This window comes from Poecilia latipinna, unplaced genomic scaffold (genome assembly GCF_001443285.1).
Source record: "Poecilia latipinna isolate Pla-1442-1.1 unplaced genomic scaffold, P_latipinna-1.0 Scaffold1553, whole genome shotgun sequence".
In the NCBI taxonomy this organism is placed as follows: domain Eukaryota; kingdom Metazoa; phylum Chordata; class Actinopteri; order Cyprinodontiformes; family Poeciliidae; genus Poecilia; species Poecilia latipinna.
The window spans coordinates 14,626-35,424 of NW_015114169.1; the positions used below are offsets into that span (position 1 = coordinate 14,626).

Below are 20,799 nucleotides of genomic sequence, written 5' to 3' on the forward strand. Positions count from 1 at the left end.
TGTCAGTGAGGCTCTGCTCTGTCCCGTGTTTTCACTCATGTGCTGCTTCTCAGCTGGCGGGCTGTGACCTCACTTACAGAGGTATCCCATGCTGGCGCTCCTCATGACCTCGCATGACTCCGTCGCGTCTTGTGGTATTAAACAAGGCACAGAGTGATCGAAGGAGGAGCGCGGTGCTGTCCCCACCCCGGACGCAGGAAGACAGCACAGACCCCGGGAAGATCAAGAGAGAGGGGAAGAAAGGCAGGAAAAAAGGGAAAGAAGAAAGAGTTTGGAAGGGCGGGGAAGAAGAAAAGAAGGAAAAGAGATTGGATCAGAAAACTATTAGTGTAGAAAAGGTGGTTAGTGTTTGGAGAAACTTGGCTATAAATGGAAGAAATGCTGAAATTGACAACAACTAAAATCCAGGAAAATCGGTATTACCATTTTCCTGATTTGAAAACAGCCGGCTTGCGCTGGAAACGCTCTTGCCGATGTCGGCAAGAGAGCGCAGGTTGGACTTCTTGGTCTGGTGGCGATGCTTTCGTAACAGCGTGTACACCACCTTCTCCTTTAGGTCTGCCTTCAGCTGACCGGTCTCAATCTGGCTGTCGGTGATCATCTCTGTAAAATGGAGACGTGAAGGATTAGGACAGCGACGTCCGCAAAACAGTGGATTTTTTTTGTGCGTCGACTCCACCGACCGACAACTTGTGGCAGTGTGGACGCCTCCATGTCTAGCAGGATTGTCCCCTTCTCGATGTACGCTTTGAGCTCCATCAAGCTGTGTAAGGACAGCGTGGCGACATGAGGCTTGCTCCAACGCTCTCCACCTTTCTCCACCTTCTCCTCAAACTTAATCCACCTAGATGAAGCACGATGAAGACAAAGAGGCAAGGGACAATGTCAAGAGTTGCTTGGACAACACCCAAAAAGGCACAGAGCGTGTTTGTCTTTGCTACAGCTCCTGTTTTTGAATTGGTCACACTCCAAATGGTAAACAAAAGCCTGCAGGTAAAAACTTAAATCAGTGGCTGTAAAAAAAAAAAGGAGAAAGGTACCAGAGGGATGAAGCCAGTGTTCGGTGGTGCTCAGACCACACACACTGATCATTTGGTGAAACGAGACTTCGTTGGCACCTTGGCTAAGCTTGTCCTCAGGGTACAACCCCGGGACAAGGATTCTTTTTTTAATAATAACGCATCACATGTCACTGGTACAAAGAACTATTCACATGAGGCCAGAGGATGGGGTTTCCTCTCGGGATAGAGTATCCCTTTGGCCGTCGTCCACATGTCTGCGACCTGCCGTCTTGCCTAAAGAGGAGACACCATTCACTTGTAGGAGTTCATCTGCAGACACTCCCATTTGACCCTTGCTTCCTTAAATAGGAACGAATTTTAACTTGTAAGGAGCATCTGTTATCACCTTGGAAATTTCTCCGGCCTTGTAACATTGACTACGTGCGTCAACGTTACAGAAACACGCTTTTCTTTAGAAATAGCTCGAACTGATGCCTGTATCTCATTGAAAAACAAGCCGTGGAAACGTAGTTACAGAGTTTAAAGGTTGGGCCTGTGCCAAAGTAAATCCTGTTGGGATCATGTGGGAGTTTGAGCCCTTTCCTGGTCTCACAGGGCAGGTAGCGCAAAACGCGATCAGATAAGAACATACTGGGAGTTCACTGGAGTGCAACCTATTTCCTTACACCATCATAAAACATGTTGGGATTGTGTTCCACATTCAGGACTGTGAAGCAGGAAATTTCTCCCAACTCTGCCCATTGAAGAGCAGTGAGGAGTTGGGCCGAGGGGCCGGCAGCCGAGTGGCTCACCTGGCCGTTTCTTTCCATTCCAGCTCCTGGCCGTCCACGGACAGGAGCTCGTCCAGCTCTGTGAAGAGCTGCGGGGGCGGCGGGCCGTCATCCTCCTCTCCCAGAATGAACCGAATCCTCTCAGCTGGAGAAACTACACAGGGAAGAGTTGCGAGGTTAGGACTCTCAAAATCAAGTAAAGCATGTTTCGTACCTGCGCTGTCTTGCAAAACAAAGCTTGAATTGAGGAATGTCGTCACACACATGTTGAATGTGTTAAAAAATAATAGTTTGAAAAATCAGGTTTTGTTAATTGCTGTGGGACAATTTTATCTGAAGTTGGCAAAACAAAAACAACATGTTAGTCCCAAACGTCTGCATTCAAAGAGTAAAGGACCATGCTAAGATATGAAGATGGTACAATGCTATGTTGGCCACTGGGTTAGTGAGCTATAAACTGTAAGAAGTGCAAATAAAGAGTTAATTCGTGCAACTTTCAAAACATTTCACAAGTGCATATTAAATCTGAATTCAAAGGTATCATTACATGTGGAGATTGGTTATTTTACAGTAGCCAATTTGTCCTTTACTCTCAGGGTGAAAAATCTAAAAAGAAAAGTTTTTTTTCTTTTATAAAAGAGTTATTAAAATCTAATTGTCTGTTATGTCACAAAACCTAAGTGACAATATCTAGATATCTTCTTCCATACACAGAAATGCTTGAAATACCAAGATATTGGATGACAACACGCGTCACAGAGGAAACGTTCAACAGGTTACAGTAAGGCAGAACGGAGCACAGAAAAGTTTCTCTATTTCAATCCTTCCCTTTAAATCTCACATTTCAGGAAGGATCTTTAGCCTCAGAGTGAGAATACACACAGACAGTTGTTTTAGAAACGCTAGCTGAGCTAATTGCTACTATAGACATGATAACTGCTTTCTCGGCAGTGTGAGATTCATTGGGTCTCATACTAACAAAGGTAACAATTAAAGATGTTTTACAGCAGGAAGGCTCAGAAGCATTTTTAAACATTGATTTTATAGTTCTTAAAATGAAATTGGAATTAGCTGAAATGTTCATCAACAAACGAGAACTTGACAAAAACGTACAGGTTGGATATTGTTCATCATTTTCTTTTTCCCAGGAAGGAAAACCTAAGTTGCATGTCACACAAAACCTGCAGTTTCCTACATTTACTCATTATGTGGTATAACAGAGTTTTTATTAAAAAAACAAAAAAAAACATTGTGCCACCTTAAAACCTTGGCAAAAGAAACAAAGGTTTAATCAAGAACTGAAAGGGTTGGCATATTCATACTGTAAAAGATTAAAAGAACAAGCAAATGCAAAAATTAAAAAACCCCAAAAAAAAAAAAAAAAAAAAAAAGGATAAGCAAGTTGCCATACACTTGAATATTATGTTGAAGTGTTTATAAAAAATATAGAAAAAACTGGATCTGCATAGCTTTGTATGGGAAAAGACATTTATGGTGAAAAAATACTTTCGACAGACAAACCAAACCGATCAATTCATCTTCTGATCATTTCTGCACAAGAGAAACCTCTAACCATGAACCACGGCAGTGGAAACATTACAATTTGAGATTTCTTTAATACCCCAGGTACTTAGCACCTGGTTGTTAAGTACTAAAAATATAGCCTCATGCAGCAGGACTGTTCAGGGGAAAGCGTTTGTTCCCCTGAACAAACGCTTAATGCTTAATGCTTGCACTGGAGGTGAAGCATTAAGTCATATACTCCTCCCAAAGCACAATTGCAAATCCAACAAGGAATGTCTCGAAAGGAAGAAACGGCGAGCCATGGAATGCTAAAGTCAAAGGGCAGGTTTGAATCTGGCCTTTGACTTGGGCGGTGGGGGTGGGGCGTTCTAGACGGGTGGTACGTGCATCGTACAGCTGCAGGAATTCTGCACGAGTTAAGTGTTCAGAAATTTCACCGGGGTGATGTCATAGCTCCTACAAACCAAACACCAGCTCCTGAGGCCTTTGGGGGGTACCAGCACATGTAAGGAACACCCTAGGAAATGCAACGATACTGGTTGAGTATTTCTGGAAAAAGGAAACCCTGTCTCACTCTCATCGTTACAATGTAATGTTCTGGTTATCTACAAGAGAGGCTAGATACACACTCTGTATCCGGAGTTTGGTATGAAAAGAGCCATTGATGCTTGATGGGAAAACTCTGGCAGCACACCCATAGGAGGAAAACGTTCCCCTTCCCTTCTGAGAAAAGTGAAATCTTAAACAGGAAATCATCAAGTTTAGTGGCATGCATTAGCATTTATTTATCTTCTTGCTCTTCTTTGAATTAAGCTCAGGCATACTCTAAAACCAATAATTCCCTTTGTCTTGCATCCTACATACAGAGAGTTTTCCATTGTATAATAGGAAATAACTCATGTTAACACTACCAGGAAAGTTGTGCAACCGTGTTAAGTAGCAAGGCATAGGAGTCTATTTTTAAAGCTCTTTTTGTACACAGTACAAGTCAGCAGTCTACTTTGACGACGTACCATGGCTTGTAACCTTCTAATCCTGAAATAGCGCTCCGTCACCTTAATTTAGGACAGTCGTTTTTAAACTCGTACAATCTAACATTAAGCTACAGTAAGGTCAAGATAAGTGCAAGGGAGATTGACTTATAGGGTATTACCCCTGTGTGAAACATCTCGATCTGACCAAAGACGTCCCTGGGACATCTCCAGCGTCAGGACTGCTCGCCACCTCACGGGGCACCAAATCACCAAGCACGTCTCAGGTCGCCCACAACCGGTGCTCAGCGAAAGCCAGACCTTTAGTTGTGGTTGGAAACAGCTTACAAGTGGTGGGATGAATCAACAGGATTACAGGGATTTAGATAAAGGTCAAAACAGCAGGAAATCTATGAAGTGGAAGGCGGCTGTGTATGCACTGTCTGCAAGTGTTTGTGTTTTCAGTCGGGACTGCGTGTTCGGCACGAAATGCTACCCACATATCTAATCCGATGGTGCCTCACTCTAACACATCCTGCATAAGTCATCTGAGAGCAATGGTCCAATCTGTATTTATTACAGCCAGTTTCTGATTATTTCTCCTGAGAAAGTGGAAGAGGCGTAGCTTACGTACGGCATGACAGGACAGGGCAAAACAGCCAAAGCCAACATCAAATATTTTCCATGGGGTCACCAGGGTTGCTCACGGCTCCACAGTGGAAAAATGTTTAATCCGGCAGTGGCTCTTCATACACACGAGCCCGTCCTCTCACTCAACCTTACGAGACTGTTTACGCTTCCTACCGAGATACACTCCAACAAGAAGGTGGGAGTCTGCGAATGGATGAGTGTGTTTGGGAGGAATTTAATGTTCCGTTGCAGTCGCTCTTCGCTGCTCACGTTTGGTTGCACTTGTTTCTCGCTGCCTGCTGTTTTACAGCCCAACACCGAGTCGATGAATGAACAACCAGCGTTAGTCTGGGCTTTCTGTTGCAATTACCAACGTGGAAAAAGCAGGAGGGTTCATCATGTTTTATTTTGTATTTAATCTGTGTATTACCTAATAACTATATAATTAACTAGGCCTCTATAAGTGGACTGAACTGATTCTAAGGTAACAAGAAACCATTTAGATTCATAGTGTTATTTACTGAGTTATACAGAGCAGCTGTAAAGGCCTTATAAGCTTAATTGCTAAATGAAATAGCTTCCCACAGACTTACGTTTTTGTCCATGACCAAACTTAATTTTAAAGATTTAAACTACATTCAGACATTACACACTCATTTTGTCGGCTCAGACGTAGACCCTTTTTGGCAACACTGGTAAAGATGTACAAAAAAAATGAATGAATAAATAAATAATGCCTTAAAATAAAATATTTTCTTGTTGCCCTACCAAAATTACTATAACATAATACATTCTATGATATAGTTGCTCTTTAGAAATATTAGCTCCCAAAAATTATTTTGAAAACAATTTCTCTAAGTTCTAATTAACTTTCCGTCAGTCAGAATAAAGTTATAAAGCATTACTTCCTGTTATGCTGGGTTTTTTTAATTAAATGACTACAACAATTTGCCCATATCTACATCAGTAATTCAGAAAATATATTCTGATTATCCTTGCATATCAAAACAAATGGGGTTTTATTGTAAATAACCTTTAAGCAGGTATTAAACATACTTTCTCATTAAGATGATGTAATATTCAAATCTAAAATGACTAAGTGGCCATAAGTGGAAAATCATTCTTATTGACAGAAAAAAAAGGCTAAAACAACAAAACAAGTTACCTGATCACATTTAGTTACTGAAATAAATGAACTTTTTAATAATGTTCTAATTTATTGAACGGTTCAACTATCACAAATGTGCAGAGTTTGCTGAACAGTACAGAGACTTTAACTGAAGCCGTATGTTTTGGTTCGATCAGCATAAGATTAAAGATTTTGGGAAAAAAAAAAAAAAAACTCCAGGTGGATCTCTAAAGCAGTGGTGTTCACACTCTTTGTCTAGAAGTCCAAAATCGGCCAAAAATGATAACTTTTCATTAAACGAGCAAAAAAATGGAAAAAAATTAAATGTGTTTTTGTTATATTTCCATGCACTTTTACTAAAATGTTAAAATTAAGGGGTTTTTAAGGGCGCTCATGGCAGTCAGGGGCGCATTCTCCGGCTCATGTGTTAAAATTCAAATGATTTTCAGAGTAATTAAATTGGGCTTGAGACATGAAGATAAGGAGATTAATGAAACCAAGCCACTTATCATATCAAGGTATCTTCGGATGACTAAGCACACAGGCTGCATGACACCAGACCGTGAGGAGCAACAATGGATTACCCAAGAGCACGTCTGCAGCGTCGAGGCTGAGAGACGACGGCTTCATGTCGCAAATGCACGAAATGGAAAACGTGGGGGGGAAACTTTCCGATGTCTTCCCTCTCCTCCCACCAGTTTTAAAGTAACATATTCTTCTCTGTATTTTTGCAAAAAGGAAAAAAGAGCACAGAGTAAATATTTGTTCTTCTGGCCAAAGAAGCCCAACGAATTTCAGATGCATCCTTATTTGCAGTCCAAACATTACACACAATATTCAATAGACTCACTTGATCTGAAACAATCATGTGGCTGCAACAGCTGACATTGATAAAAAACAACTGTGAGAAGGCAGAACAGCTGTACATTCCTGCAGACCTTCTGTCCTGATGCTTCACTTCGTAATCCCACACAACGCAGGAAAAACATTTCTGAGTGTAAATTCTGGACCTTTTTTTTTAGTTTTCAGATAGCTTGCTATGTAGAAGTTACTCTTAAAAGACATAGTGGGCAAATTGCCTTATTTTACATCAGCTGGTACAGGTGTTAACAAATGAGAAGTTGTTTCTACCGTCCGACATTGGAGCCCCTGAAACCTCTTTATTGAGAACATGGGCAGGAATTTAGCTCATCCATTTGCACCATTTGGAAAATCACCATCAACTCTTACTGGAATGAATGCTAACTGTACATTTAGGAAATTTATTTATTTTTTTTTTTTTTGTGGATTTTTTCCATATGGGTTCTGTGGACAGGTTATGAGTAAACATGGGCTGGTTACTCATATCAAAGTTTGTCGTGGATTTAAAATTTCAGGCTGCTACAGTTTGCCAGAGAAAGTGTCAGATGTATGAGTAATGTTCCCAGGTCTACTGCAGAGCAGCTGGCTGCAGGCTGCTACAATTCTCCCTTACCTACAAAAGGGACATATTCAGCTGTTTAGACATGGTAACAAATCAGCACCACCCATCAGTCTTATGAAGATAACTGTTTAAAAGAGAGGTAAAATCTTACCTGAATGTTTATACACTTTAATCTGTTTTATCTTCATGTAAGAATAAAGGCTAGCTTCATTCTGTCACTGTTTTTTCTTTAAAGCACATAGAAAATCCCTAGGCACATGGTAACTAGTAGCCTGGAATATGCAATTCTGCTCGATTCTCATCTACACTCTGTACTCCATCAGTTTTCTCCCACTAAGTTGGATTTGTCCAGTAGAATTTATCAGGCCAATCAACACACAGAAGGAGAAGTTGTGAAGGATAAAGTTGATTTTCTGCGCTATAGTCTGCCTGTAGTTTTAGCAACGGCAGCGGAGAAATTGAGAGAGGCTTTTCGGTCCATTTATTATCATTAACAGCTGCCTTGTTCACCTAACTTCTCTCACTGCAGTGGAGGATGGTTGTTTACGGTCCAGGCCATTTGCATCTAACCGGCGTTTTGATTACGTCATGGACAAATGTTGGCAATTGGGTAACATTTAAAACTCTAATAAGAGTCCACGTCTCCAGAAAGCAAATATTTCTCAATATCCAAGAGCCAAGATATCTTTACGAAGCAAAGCATAGAATAAGAGGCGGGTTTTTTCTGCTAATTCTTCAGTTTAAGTCTGTTTGTAAACCAAGTCTCTTCATTTTTCTGATGCACTCTTATTTTTCTCTACATTGTTTTATCCTTAGTTTCAGCTTTTCCGATACCATTTAATTTGATCGTTATTTCATCACAGAGATCATCCAAACCCATCTGAACTTAAACCATCATTCTAATCACCAGTTTACTTCCCCACATACTTTCAAGTATTATGACATTTTTCCCTACATTCCCTGTTCAGTTGGGAGATTTACCTTTTTCTCTGGCTCTTCATTTTAATACCTTAACGATCACCTCAAACAGATTCCTACAAGATATTTTAGGTAAATTCCAGCACTGCGAGTGATAATTATACGGCTTGCAGTTTAAATGTTTTGGGGCAAACCTCTTGGGGTTAAGATAACCCCCCTGTACAATTACAGTAAGTGGATCTTTTAGTCTACACTGATGCCAAATTATAATGTTGACTCGAAGGTTGCTGGATCGTTCCCACCAGTGAAGCTCATTAAAATTTTTATTTTGTTCCATAGCAGGTTTTATACATCACAAACAAAAATATATATTTCTTTCTTCCTTACAGATATATCCTGTTTTTGTCATTTTTGTTGCACTTAAATGTTTCAGATCAAACTAATCTTAAGATCAAGAAATTATAACGAGAGTGAACACACAAGGCTGTTAAAAAAAAATCATTTTATTAAGAAAAAAAAACCTATTTGAACAAATTAATAAATCATAAAGTAATAGTCACTAATCATCTTTTGGTCTGATTTTTCTAGTCACTGACAATTGTGATTAGTCAAGGAATAGCGCCTCACTGACAACATGAAGTAAGCTAAAATAGCCTCGTCAAAACCCCATCATCTACAAAAATTTAAGTAAAGATGAGAAATAAATCAACGGACACCCATTAGTCTGGAAAAGGGGTTACAAAGCTATTTCTAAGACACTAGGGGCTTTAAAAATCAATTTTTGATGAATGGAGAAAACATGAAACGGTTGTAAAACTTCCAAAGAGTGTCAACCTCCAAAAATTACTCCGGGAATAAAACTCTGACTCATCCAGAATTCACAAAAGAACCCCCAAAAAAAACAACAAATAAGGTATGCAGGCCATCTCTTGTTAATGTCGGTGTTTATGACTAAACAATGTGAAGTAGACTGGGCCAAAAAGTGATTTTCCTAAGAATCGAAACATGACGAAACATCCTGCGTGTTTTCTCTCAGCAGCAGGAGAAACGATAACGGACGTTTCACATTGTCCTTAACTTCTGTAGTGTTGTAGTTTCTCCTCATCCATTTTGGGTGACATCTGTAATTCTCTGACTTTCCTCTCCAGCTTCTGGCCAACTACTTAATTGCCTCCATGTACTTAGGTTTTAAATCCTTTCCCACAAAACCCCAAAGAGCACAGCGCAGTGGTTAAGCGCCCAGGTGTAAGAGAATACCTCTCTTTGTGTTAACTTTACACACATTAGGCCAGTCGGGTGTCATTTTAAGATTAGCCTGTGCCGTCTTCCCACTCCTATTCCCATGCTCGATCGGCTTTGTTCGGCTTCCCTAGCAGCAGAAACACTTGACGACGATTTGCGGTGAAATGTTGAAATGTATCCAAAACCTCCTGAGTAGATTATGAAGTGAAGGCGTCGGCGTACATAGAACGTTTTTTTTTTTTTTTTTTTTTAATCAGATCTGAGAGTCAATTCGAGATGTACTCACTGAGGGGCTTCAGGATGCTCGTGCAGGAGTCGTCGACGTTCTCCGCGTCGGACTTGTACGCTCCCACAATCTGCTCGACACGTTCCCGCTTCTCCTTGTGGTTGGACTTGCGTCTGTGGCGTCTCCTGCGGTGGTAGCTCTTGGGAACGTGCACACCGATGTACACGGTGTGGTGGCCTGTGACGGCACAACGGAAACACACCAGGAGCACAGATCAAGATCTGATATATTCATAGATGAGGAGGCATTATTTTAATAACAAAAGGAAAAAACAAAACAATGGAGACCCAAGTAATCTGGTTTTGTATAGGATATATCCTCGTCTTAGGGATAGATTTAAAGGTATAGTTCAGAATTTTTAAAGTGTGGTTCTGTCGAAAGTGTTGCTGCATCTCAAAAGGCTTTACATAACAATGGCTGAAAATCTGATTGTCCAAATACAGGAAAGTAAAATAGGCAATGAAATTAAACAAGGCAATGCAAACACCTTCACTGATCAAAATTAGAATGAAAATATTTTAACTGTTAAATAAAAATAACTACTAATGGGGTAAGAAGGAATGCCGTAAATCTTACGTTAATAATGTTAACTTTGTTAATGCAAGTTGGCAGAGGCGTAATTAACAAAAGATGCTTTTTTTTAATCCTTCTGCAGCTGTTTTAACGAATCTTCAGTAAACTTGTAGCACATGTCATGACTTGATTGATTTTTTCAAATCGATCTCAAAAGTAACAGGAAGTCCATGTAAGGCAGGTTAAATGTTCTCGCCTCTTTTCTCCGGTTAGCAGCAAATCATAAGTGAAATTTTTAATGAGTTTAAGTCTCCAAATTAATTATTTTCATGTCAGTAAACCAACATGATATTTATGGATGTTTCAACATCTTTTAGAGTCATAAATATTTCTATTTTTGCAAATAGTCTGAGGTGAAGGAATAATAATGCTGACTGCTCCCTCAGTGACTTCATTTAGCATAAATCCAAATGAGTTGGTCCTGGAGGCTAAAGCTAACCGCTGGTCCAGAAGAGCAAAGGTCAAAGCTGACTTTTACCATCTTAAAATAACTCCAATTTAAAAACATCACAGCTCTTAATGTGGGAACTATTTGATGACTCTTTAAATGATCAACATATGTGAATTGGATGGTTATTTACAGAGTAGCTAATGATTATTTACATGCGAAATGGAGAAAACAAGCAGTGCGCCAACAGTGATCTTCCTGTGTGAAACACTTACTCCGATCAGAAAATGTAAAGTGTTTCAAGTCAAAGTAGCTTATAAAAATAAAGTGATGTAAAAAAAAAAACATTACAGATATTTCATCTGAGTATTAAATTTTACATACTCTCCTTTTTCTATGAGGAAGTTATTCTCACTGGAAACCATTTGCATTTCATTTGTTAGAATCCGTTTCACTCAGGAAGGTAATCGCAGGCACACTGTCTCCAATCTGCGTTTCCTGAGTGCATAATGGTGACAGTTTAAAAATGTATAAAAAAAACTAACATTTGGTCAGCTTGCCTGAGTGGTCTGGATATACACTAAATAAAAACACCAGGAAGGTTATATACCGAAAGGAAGACTTTAGCTGGTAATCTTCTAACAGAACCATATTTGAAAAACTATGAAGTACCCCTTTAATCCACAAGCCAATAATATCAGCAGGGAGTTCAAGTTTGCCATCAGTCATAAGAGCAACTACTCCCTACATTAGAGGCTCGTACAGGAAATGATCGTTTATCCCGTCCAGGAAGTAATTAGAGGGAAGAAGAGAGTTAAACTCTTACAAATACTGGGATCAGCTGACTAAGTCAGAGTGAAACAATCATGTTTCTATTGTTTTTTTGGGGTTTTTTGTCCTATTCAATCTCTGCATTCCTGAAGCATGTCTCGCAGATTTTAATTACATCTTCTGCATTATGGCAGAAACCGACGCGCACCTGAGATGAGATTAAAAAAAACCCAACCCTGGACTCCCATTGCGGAGAGGCTAAAAGCAGACAAACAGAGGGACAAAGCGCCAAGAACGTCGACGTGCCTCTCGCTTTGTGTGAGCCTTTAAGTGGCGGTTGGGTAAACATGTTGGATGTCTCAGCAAATACATGTGGGTGACTCTGGATTCTTCTGTGGCTTCAGCAGACGGACAATGGGAGGATTGGAACGGCCGTCGTGTGCAAAATGTCATCTTAGAAGGATTAGATCCGTCATTGATGCAAGTTTCTGGGTCGATACTTGTGGGAAGATGACACGTTTTTCTCAGTGCGAACACTAGAGGCCATGACAAGCGAGGCTTTAAGGTCTGAACCAGCGGGACAATGGGTCAGAAAGCAGCACTCCGCCTACCTTCCACTTCCTCTTCATCACAGATATGCTTGACAAAAGATGCTCCTCTGTCCAGCACTGCTTCATCTTCCATTCTGCTGGACAAAAAAAAAGGAAAACATTGGTGATTAAATGCCAAAGATTGGACATTTTTTTAGAAATGGGTTTCTTCACTGTAAATCAGCCATTATTTCCAAAGGTTTATTCAACTAAATCAAATTTCAAAAAGCATTCGTTGAGCAGTTTTTCTAACTTTCTCCACTTTTAAGTCATGTTGCAGTCATGAACGATACTCATTTAATTGGGATTTGATCTGCCAAACCAGTTGCAGATAATTAATCCCCTTTTATTTAACAAAGAAAAATCTAGAAAGTTTAGCCAAGTGTGCATGACTCGGTACTTTTCAGAACCATCAGCAGGTTGATTGGGGTGTGTCTCTGTACCAGCTATGTTGTTCTAGCAAGTCCTGTTTTAGCCATGTCTTTCTTGGAAATCACTGTGGCTTATAGGCATAATAGCTGGATGGCATCTCTGAATTCCCCTGCGGTGGATTCTCAACTGGATTTAGGCCTGGACTTTGACTGGGCCATCCTGACAGATGAAACCGCTTTGATCTAAATTGTTACATCGTAGCTCTGGTCCTCTGTGCCGGATCATGTTCTTCCTCATGTTCGCTGTGTCTCCGAAAGGTTTGTTGTGGGAATACATTTACGTATGGTTTCCCTCCTCTGATGTGTAGTTACACTCTGCACTCTAGTAGTAGGGCTGCATGCTTCAACATGCGCTCGAGATCAGATTTTAACTGGAAACCTTTCTCCTAACACCTTTGTGTCTGCAGCCACAAGGTCTGAAAATAAGTCAAGAATTAATCAAACCTCATTTATCAATTAATTTGAATTTTTCTGGGATTTAAATGAAATAATTGATGAGGAGTGCGATCTTCTTCTAGTTTCTGGTGAAATTATCAACCACTGATGTAAAGGGATTGCACAGCTAGTTAGTTAGTAACATTGGATTAACTTCCACAACTAATTATATATTCAAAACTAGAGTCTGACTTTTTCCCTCCAATATTATTGAACATACCTAACCGATACAGCCTCATTAACCTACTCTGTAGCTTGAAGCATGAATTTATTTTACAAACAATTGTTTTTTTCCATGTATCACAAGTGCAGCTGACACACTTGAACGTGCCAGCACACGCGTCAGTACCAGACTCCGAGTAAGAACTGAAAGTCATTGTGAGTCTTTTTTTTTTTCTTTTTTTTTTCTCAATCACAGTTATAAGCCGCATCTTGGGCATAAAACAAGGATGCAGGTCCAGACAGCATCTTAGGTGACTTTTCTTCTCTGCTCTAGACTTCGTTCCTTTTTATCAAGCTGCTGCTTAAAGATGTTCCTGTGAGCTTGGAATAAAATTTGGTTCCCCCCGCCCTCTCTCTCTCCTGGTCCAGTAAAAGTACACACATCCAGGCTATAAAAAGCTGCTTTAGGCCACATGACGTAAAATAGTCAAGCAACCTTTTCTATAAACAGAAAATCGGTCTGCCACAAGCATTTCGTACTTTGCGCCACAGACTAAAGTTTTCATCACCTGCACCTTGGCTTGTTCGATTAAAACCGTCTTAAGTGTGAAGAGAATCAAAATGAGAGAATCACGTTAAAACTGATCTAGATTGAGAAGATATCAACCCATCTGAAATTTGCCAGAAGGGGAGGCTGGAGGGGGTTTTTGTCAGCTTGCAAATTAATCAGAGTGGGGCAGCGCTGGCCACTGTAAACAAAGCCAGGAAGAATACAGCGTGTTCCTTCAGTTACTTTACACACTTGTTTGAGTTTCCCATGAGGATAACGATATCTGGACGTGAGATGACAGAGGTACTACGCCGATAGCAAGACATCAAACAAGTCACGAGAAGTGTGCGTTCAGTAATATCTCTGCCCTCCTTTTGTCGCTGATTAAACAGCAGTTGTGCTACGACGCTACGTTACGTGGAAAGACTCGGCGTTATCTTCTAGCCGCCCGTTTCTCCTGCCTGCGCTGTATATTCCACCCCTCCAGGACAGACTGTACTGAAAGTACCACTCATTTCAAGGACTTGATTATGTCACTCTGTTTTCTTTTTGTGCAGATCTTGTTCCTGGGCAGCCTCACTGACACAGTTTGAATGAGTATTATCAGCACACTTTTTATGTTTGGCATCTTTTTGTGTTATGCTACGGTGGTTTGTTGTATTCACTGAAGATTTTTTTTGTTGATTTGGCCATGTTTATACACACTGCGATGAGCCAGGTTAGGTCTAAGATTGTTCTATAGTCTTGTGTTGCCAAGAGTTTGTAAGGCCTTCTTCTTTGACTTTTCACTTTCAGAACATATTGTGTGTGTGAAAGCTTTGTGTACTTCCTCATATTTCTTTCTTAAAACCAAATGTGTTCCCCAGACATCAGTTCTTGGCCCACTCTTAAACATTTTGCATATCAACGGTCTGCGTTGAAAAGTAATGAACAGTGACTTTCATTGTTATGCCAATGACACTCTACTGCATTCACACCAATGACACTCTACTGCTGTTCTAACCACAACAATCTTCCTTTATGGTTCAGTGCACTTGGTGCTACTTTATTTTAATGCCAAAAACGTGTTTTTGTAATTTCGAATTAAAATCTTCAAATCTTGGTCGTATCCTTCCTATGCAATTCCGCATGATTCTCATCTCCTATCAGTGCTCCATCTAGGATTTCTCCCATTGAGCTTGATTTGTCTGAGTGGAGGATGTGAACGAAGACATTCGGTCTGTGTCGGCCACATTTCTATATGTTGAGCAATTAAAGTCGCAGTATGCGTAAGACATTTTATTGCATATATCTGGATGTGAGATGACAGAGGTACAACGCAAAGATGTCGTGGCCCTTTTGCCCATAGGGTTGTTTACAGCACACACATTTTCCAGTAAGCTTCATCGAGCTGATTCAATTTACATACATCACTGCCTAGCCACTGGTTAAACTCAGATCCAATCATTTAAAAGTTAAACGCCAAGCCTCCAACAAGCAATCGTCTCTCAATACCCAAAGATCTAGACTCTCTGTATGACGTAAAGCTTAGAACAAGGTGCTTTAGTTCTTCATTAAGTTCTTTAACAAAGACCTTATCACCATTTGAAGAGAAGCAGACGCACAGCGCTTCAGTCCTTCATTAAGTTCTTTAACAAAGCCCTTATCACCATTTGAAGAGAAGCAGGCCCACAGCATGACACAAGTCCCACAATAGGGGAGTTTTCCCACCAAAACCACCTTGAGGGTTTATTACCAAACAGCTCAATTTTAGGTCGATCTTACCAAACCACACAGTTTCACTTGAAGTCTCAGTGGAGTTAGCTAAACTTTTGGACAAAAAAGTTTCCAATCTGCTGATGCCTAAAGTTTGTTATTAAGACATCTGTTACTCCCTGGTACCGAGATATAAGTGACACATCTTCCAACTAAGTAACTGGGGGCTAAAGGAAATTGACTTCATATTTATACCAAAAGGAATGAGGAAGTCATGAATTACTAATAAGCATATAGCACTAGATGGTTTTTCCCCCAGAATGAATAATAAACTGAACTCAAATGGTTGTATTTTTCCACAGTTTCAGTGTGAGGGTTATGCTACCAATACAACATTACAACTAATTGTAAGACTTCTTACTCATCTGAACGAGGAGTGGCAACAAGTATGTTTACGTCTGTTCAGACACTTCTGAAACTCACAGGGTGCAGCTGCTTTCATTCACTGCAGCACAATCACACCACACGTGTGGGAAATGAGGTTAAGGGGGCGTTCCAAGAACACGGCTCAGCAGTTTTTTTTTTCCTTTTCTCCACCTTTGCAGCAGGTATAGAAATGCAGCTAGGTGCATGGAGACAGGCCACGTAGTGCAACGAAAAAAGTCCTCAGAAAACCACTGAATGCACGGGGAGAGCAAAACTAAGTTCATGTTTCAGGTTTCCTGCTGGCCGTGGAGCAGCATTAATCACTTCACACGGTGGCCTGGGACAGGGAGGGCTTAATAAAGGGAAAACTACCAGAGGTGGTGCAGGGACACCCAGGATGCAGCAGAGGAAGCGAGTGCGCGGCCGGTGTGTGAAGCAGGCTTGAGCGACACAAAGAAACCTGAATTATGCTCTTTTAGCAATGCTCAGCAAAGTCAACATGAGGCCAAGGCATGGGAACACATGGAAGATAAGATCCCGCCGTATCTCCTTCGTCACATCATTGTTATGGGAGCATATCTGGATCTCCGCTTTCACTTCCTGTCGTGGCTACTTTATGCGCAGTGGTCAGCTTTCTGCTTTGCTTCGTGTTGCCCTCGTGAGGCTGGATAAACCCGCCAGAGCATGAGGAGGCAGGATCAGGATCAGGGATCATCTACATCTCTTTACAGAGTGACGTACCCAGTCCCAGCAGTCAGCTAGATTTACCATGAGGGCAGCAAGTGCAACAAGATGTACAATGGCGAATTAGGAGCCCTGCGCTGGTAACGTCTTCACTTTTCTAAAGGGGCTAAATTGTCTGGAGGAGCTCATTTCAAAGAGCCCATTATTAATCGGTGTTAACAGTTTTTTTTATATATATATATATGTAAAGTTAAATAAAACATTTCAATTTGCTGTAAAATTCCTTACTCAGCTTCTCCAAGCAATCTCAAATTGACATCTATTCAACAGCACCTGCAGTCATATGATGCCAGGTGAGTTTGTTATGCCTCAACAGCGTTAACGTTAGCGTTAGCAAAGAATAACTAGCCGATTTTCTTTTATGCCAAGTGGTACATTTTCACACACTTCAAAAAAACAATCTCTGTAGATAATGCTTAGCGTGTTTAGAGCATATATTACGCACAAATGAACTTTCAAAAGGTTGGGGAAAAATGTAGCTACCTATAAAATAGCAAAGGGAAATCCCATCTGACACTTGTCACAATAAAAAAAAAGTAAAAATAGAAAGAGTTACTTGAATAATTACAACCATAGTTAACAAACTGTGGTACAAATAACCCTGGTGAATCCTTTAGTAGAGTCACAGAGATAAGAGGGGAGCTAATAAGTCCAAATAGCTAAAACCAAACCCCACAGTGGACACTGAAGCAGACACCAGTGAACCAGGAAGTACCACTGACCGCATTGAATTTACTTCTGAAATGGCAAGACGGATTAAAACCCAACTTAAAGATATTTCTAGCTGCAAGTTGGAAAACTAAAAGGATCTGCCAGATCTCTGCACTCCCTGAACAGGCTAACGGCTACAAGCAACACAAACTGATATCAAGTAATTTAGTCATCATCCTGTGTGGATCTTATACCTGTGAACCACTTTGCCATACTAGTTCAAAAATTGATATATCACAGCAAAAAAAAAAAAAAAAAAAAAGAACAAACAACAGTTGGTGTAAGATTTGATTATTTCAGGGAAAACTTAATCAACAAAGCCCATTTTACTGTGCTTTCTAATGTCTACTTTCTTGTCAGGAAAAATGGATGCAACAAAATAGCAGAGACTTAAGTTCTAACACAATTCCTGACAAAAAAGTGATTTAATGCGCGACCTGTTGGACAGGTATGTCTTGGGTTTTGCAATTTCCCACAAAGAAGGTCTGACTGGTTAAGGAATTAAGAGGATGTGCAATTTCGAGGAACATAACTGTTAAGTTTCCGCCTAACAATAAGAAGCTTCTTTGTTTCCTTGGCATGCAAGAAAGCAAATGATAGAAAAAGGAAGACAAAAACATTTCCTTACTATAAACCACGTGTCACCCAATGGAGACAAAGGAGAGAGAGAAATCAGGCCCTGTGTGTATACGCCCCCACACAGATACGTCACTCTTCACTCTGTATTTACTTTGAAGAGGACTCAACCCAACCCTGCAAATATTACAAGGAAATGCAATAGCTAAGATTAGATGGCACAGCTGATGCAATTCAGGTGCTTGAGAAATAAGTTCAAAACAGACGGAGGGGATTTCTGCTCGATGGTAATAATAAAGTCTGATTTGCTACAGAGTTGTGCCAGGAATTGCGCAACAATGACTTGCACAAATTTTACAGCAGCAAGTCTGACTTTTCAACAAAACCAACCCAACTCACTCTGGACATAGTTTCTAACGTACAGAAGATGATGATCCGCTTTTCTGTTTAGCTGTTGTTTAGCTGTTTTATTTTTGTGAATCATCATTAAATAGTTAGTCCAACAAGGCTGAATTGCTTGGAACTTAAATGTTTCTTCACCATTTATTTTGGAAACCTGCAAAAATTTTTCTCATCTGTCATTCTTTACTCTCACCACCTTGTGAAGTTATAAATCCAAACATAGGAAAGCAGATTTAGCAGTTTTTACTTCAATGTGCTTTTTCAAGGGAAATCTATACTTCATTACTATTCTGTAATAAGAGCGTTTTTTTTGTTTTTTTTTATCCTTCCCTTTGAGTCGTTACAATTCCTGATACTCCCTTGGTTAAATGGTGATCCCTCTGAATTACCTACCTAAACCCCATCGAAACTCTTTATCCTCCATAAAGTGCTTGAAAAAAAAACCAAAACAACAACTGTGAATCACCAATAAAGGAACGACTCATCTCTCCATAAGTCTGGTGGATGCTTCCACCAAACTTTTAAATGAAGCTTTGGATTCAAAAGACTATTGTACAGACTTCTTTCTGAAAAACGAAGAGCATGGAAAATACAATTTTTAAATGAAATCCTATGCCAGTAGCTTTCAGACATTTTCTTTTTAGATTGTGCATTTGTCTGGATTTTAATCTATCAGGGTTTTGTATCACTCAGTGCTTTTCTTCTTTAGCTTTATAAATGTCAGAAAAGTCAAACCATTTTTGAAACTTTATAGTAATTGTGTGGGTTGGGTTAGTGATGCATTACTCTATTTCTATGCTGATGACCCAGTTATGCAAATATACTTGGCCTACTCATTCCACAATACATTATTCTGCTATGATTTGTTCAACTCAATCTGAAAAACCAAGGATATGTTCTTTAAAAAAAAAGTACATATAGACATATGCCTATATGTATGCCTGTGTTGATAGGCACACAAACAGCTTGATTGGTTTTTGTCATTTTTTCTCCACAGAAGGTACAAATATAAGGTATTTTTCTAAATATCTTGGCATTTCAATTGATGACAACCTGGCTGTCATTTGGAACTCACTTAGGGCTTTTTAGTTGCTGCTTATTGTGCTTTCATTTAACATATTTTTAAAAAACACACACTACATTATCATCCAGCCAACTTCTTGTCTTACATTGACATAAAGCCAATTGACACTATTCTTTATCAAAGAGCACCGAGATTCATCACAGAATGTAAACCTTTTACCCACAATTGCACTTTTATGCATCCACTTCCTACAGACACATTCAGTAGTCTTTATGTTATTTCTGAACTTGAGGGAACCGCATGTGAAACTTGAAACAAGCTCCAACAAAACAAGTCTTACCCAGGTGAGAGATGTACAATACATTTAAAGGATATAGTCGAAGGACCGCGGGACGGTTATCAGGTTTTAATGTTTTATTTCTGGCGTCTCCTGCCTTCACAGTTAGCCATTTCCATTCTTTAGCTTTCCAATTCTGCTTAAGGATAACACTGTTTTCTTGGTTTTGTTTAGAATGGACCTCTATTGAAAATGAGTGGCTTAAAAGGAAAAGAAAACAAAACAAATACACCGCGGGTTTGTGGTTTTCATATCTAATATCACCGCGCCTGCGCTGTGAGGCACACGCACAGCTTTATTCATAAAGATGGACAGCAGATGATCCATCCACCGCTGGGCCTGCTCTGTCTTTCTCTTCCTAATTGATAGTGACAGGTTCTTGGAAAATAGATTACCGTCCGTTCATAGGCACAGCGGTGCAGGAACAGTGGCTTATCTACGACCAAACGGAGCCTTTTTCAGTGACTGGTATTTTTCCGATCACGATTGGTTTTTAATGATCCACTAGTTTGTTTTTGTTTGTTTTTTTAACCTAGTCACAGAAATACTACTCAGAACCGAAATTCACCTGTAATACAGAGTATAAAGCAGATCTCTCCTCCACAACTGTCCTAAATCCAAACTCCAATTTACAGATGAAATGGGGACGAATAAACTTTATAGTCGAAGTTGTACTTTATCCGAAAAACACAGGAGTAAAGTTAACTTACTTGCTCTTTTCGGAACTCATGGCGACAAATTTCTTCCTCAAAGATAATCAAGCCTTGTACTCGGCAGATGTCTCTCTCTTCTTTTATGTTGCTCAAGTTGCGTCTTTTGGAAGCTTTCACCTTCTCTCTCTCTCTCTCTAAAAAAAAAAAAAAGTAACAAAGGAGGCGATGAGTTGCGTGCTATCTGGCGGGGATGATCTCTTTGACTCGGCAAACCAAACTCAGCACATGAGGACGCACAAGCCTCCTCATCTAGCTGGACTCGTTGGGCTCGTGCCGGGCCAACATCTTAAAGAAAAGCGGAGCGTCGGAGGCGCGTGGAGAGTCTCCGTGAGCTGCGTGTCTGTTTTCCATATTTA

General features: G+C 40.1%; 1 protein-coding gene across 4 annotated transcripts in view; it reads right to left on the reverse strand.

Moving 5' to 3' along the window:
- The window catches only part of LOC106963595 (electrogenic sodium bicarbonate cotransporter 1-like), a 35,135-nt gene extending 14,352 nt beyond the window's left edge, over positions 1 to 20,783 (reverse strand). Inside the window, exons 1-7 of one of the 4 annotated variants that reach the window (XM_015058605.1) lie at positions 20,441 to 20,783; positions 12,259 to 12,335; positions 9,916 to 10,092; positions 1,814 to 1,946; positions 684 to 844; positions 424 to 603; positions 78 to 176 (exon numbers count right to left, since the gene is read on the reverse strand). In XM_015058605.1, the coding sequence (XP_014914091.1) occupies positions 78 to 176; positions 424 to 603; positions 684 to 844; positions 1,814 to 1,946; positions 9,916 to 10,092; positions 12,259 to 12,335; positions 20,441 to 20,460 (847 nt within the window). In that variant the 5' untranslated portion in view covers positions 20,461 to 20,783. The remainder of the gene's footprint in view (positions 1 to 77; positions 177 to 423; positions 604 to 683; positions 845 to 1,813; positions 1,947 to 9,915; positions 10,093 to 12,258; positions 12,336 to 20,440) is intronic. The other 3 variants (XM_015058606.1, XM_015058608.1, XM_015058607.1) reach the window with 3 other exon arrangements.
- Between the last annotated feature and the right edge of the window lie 16 nt (positions 20,784 to 20,799).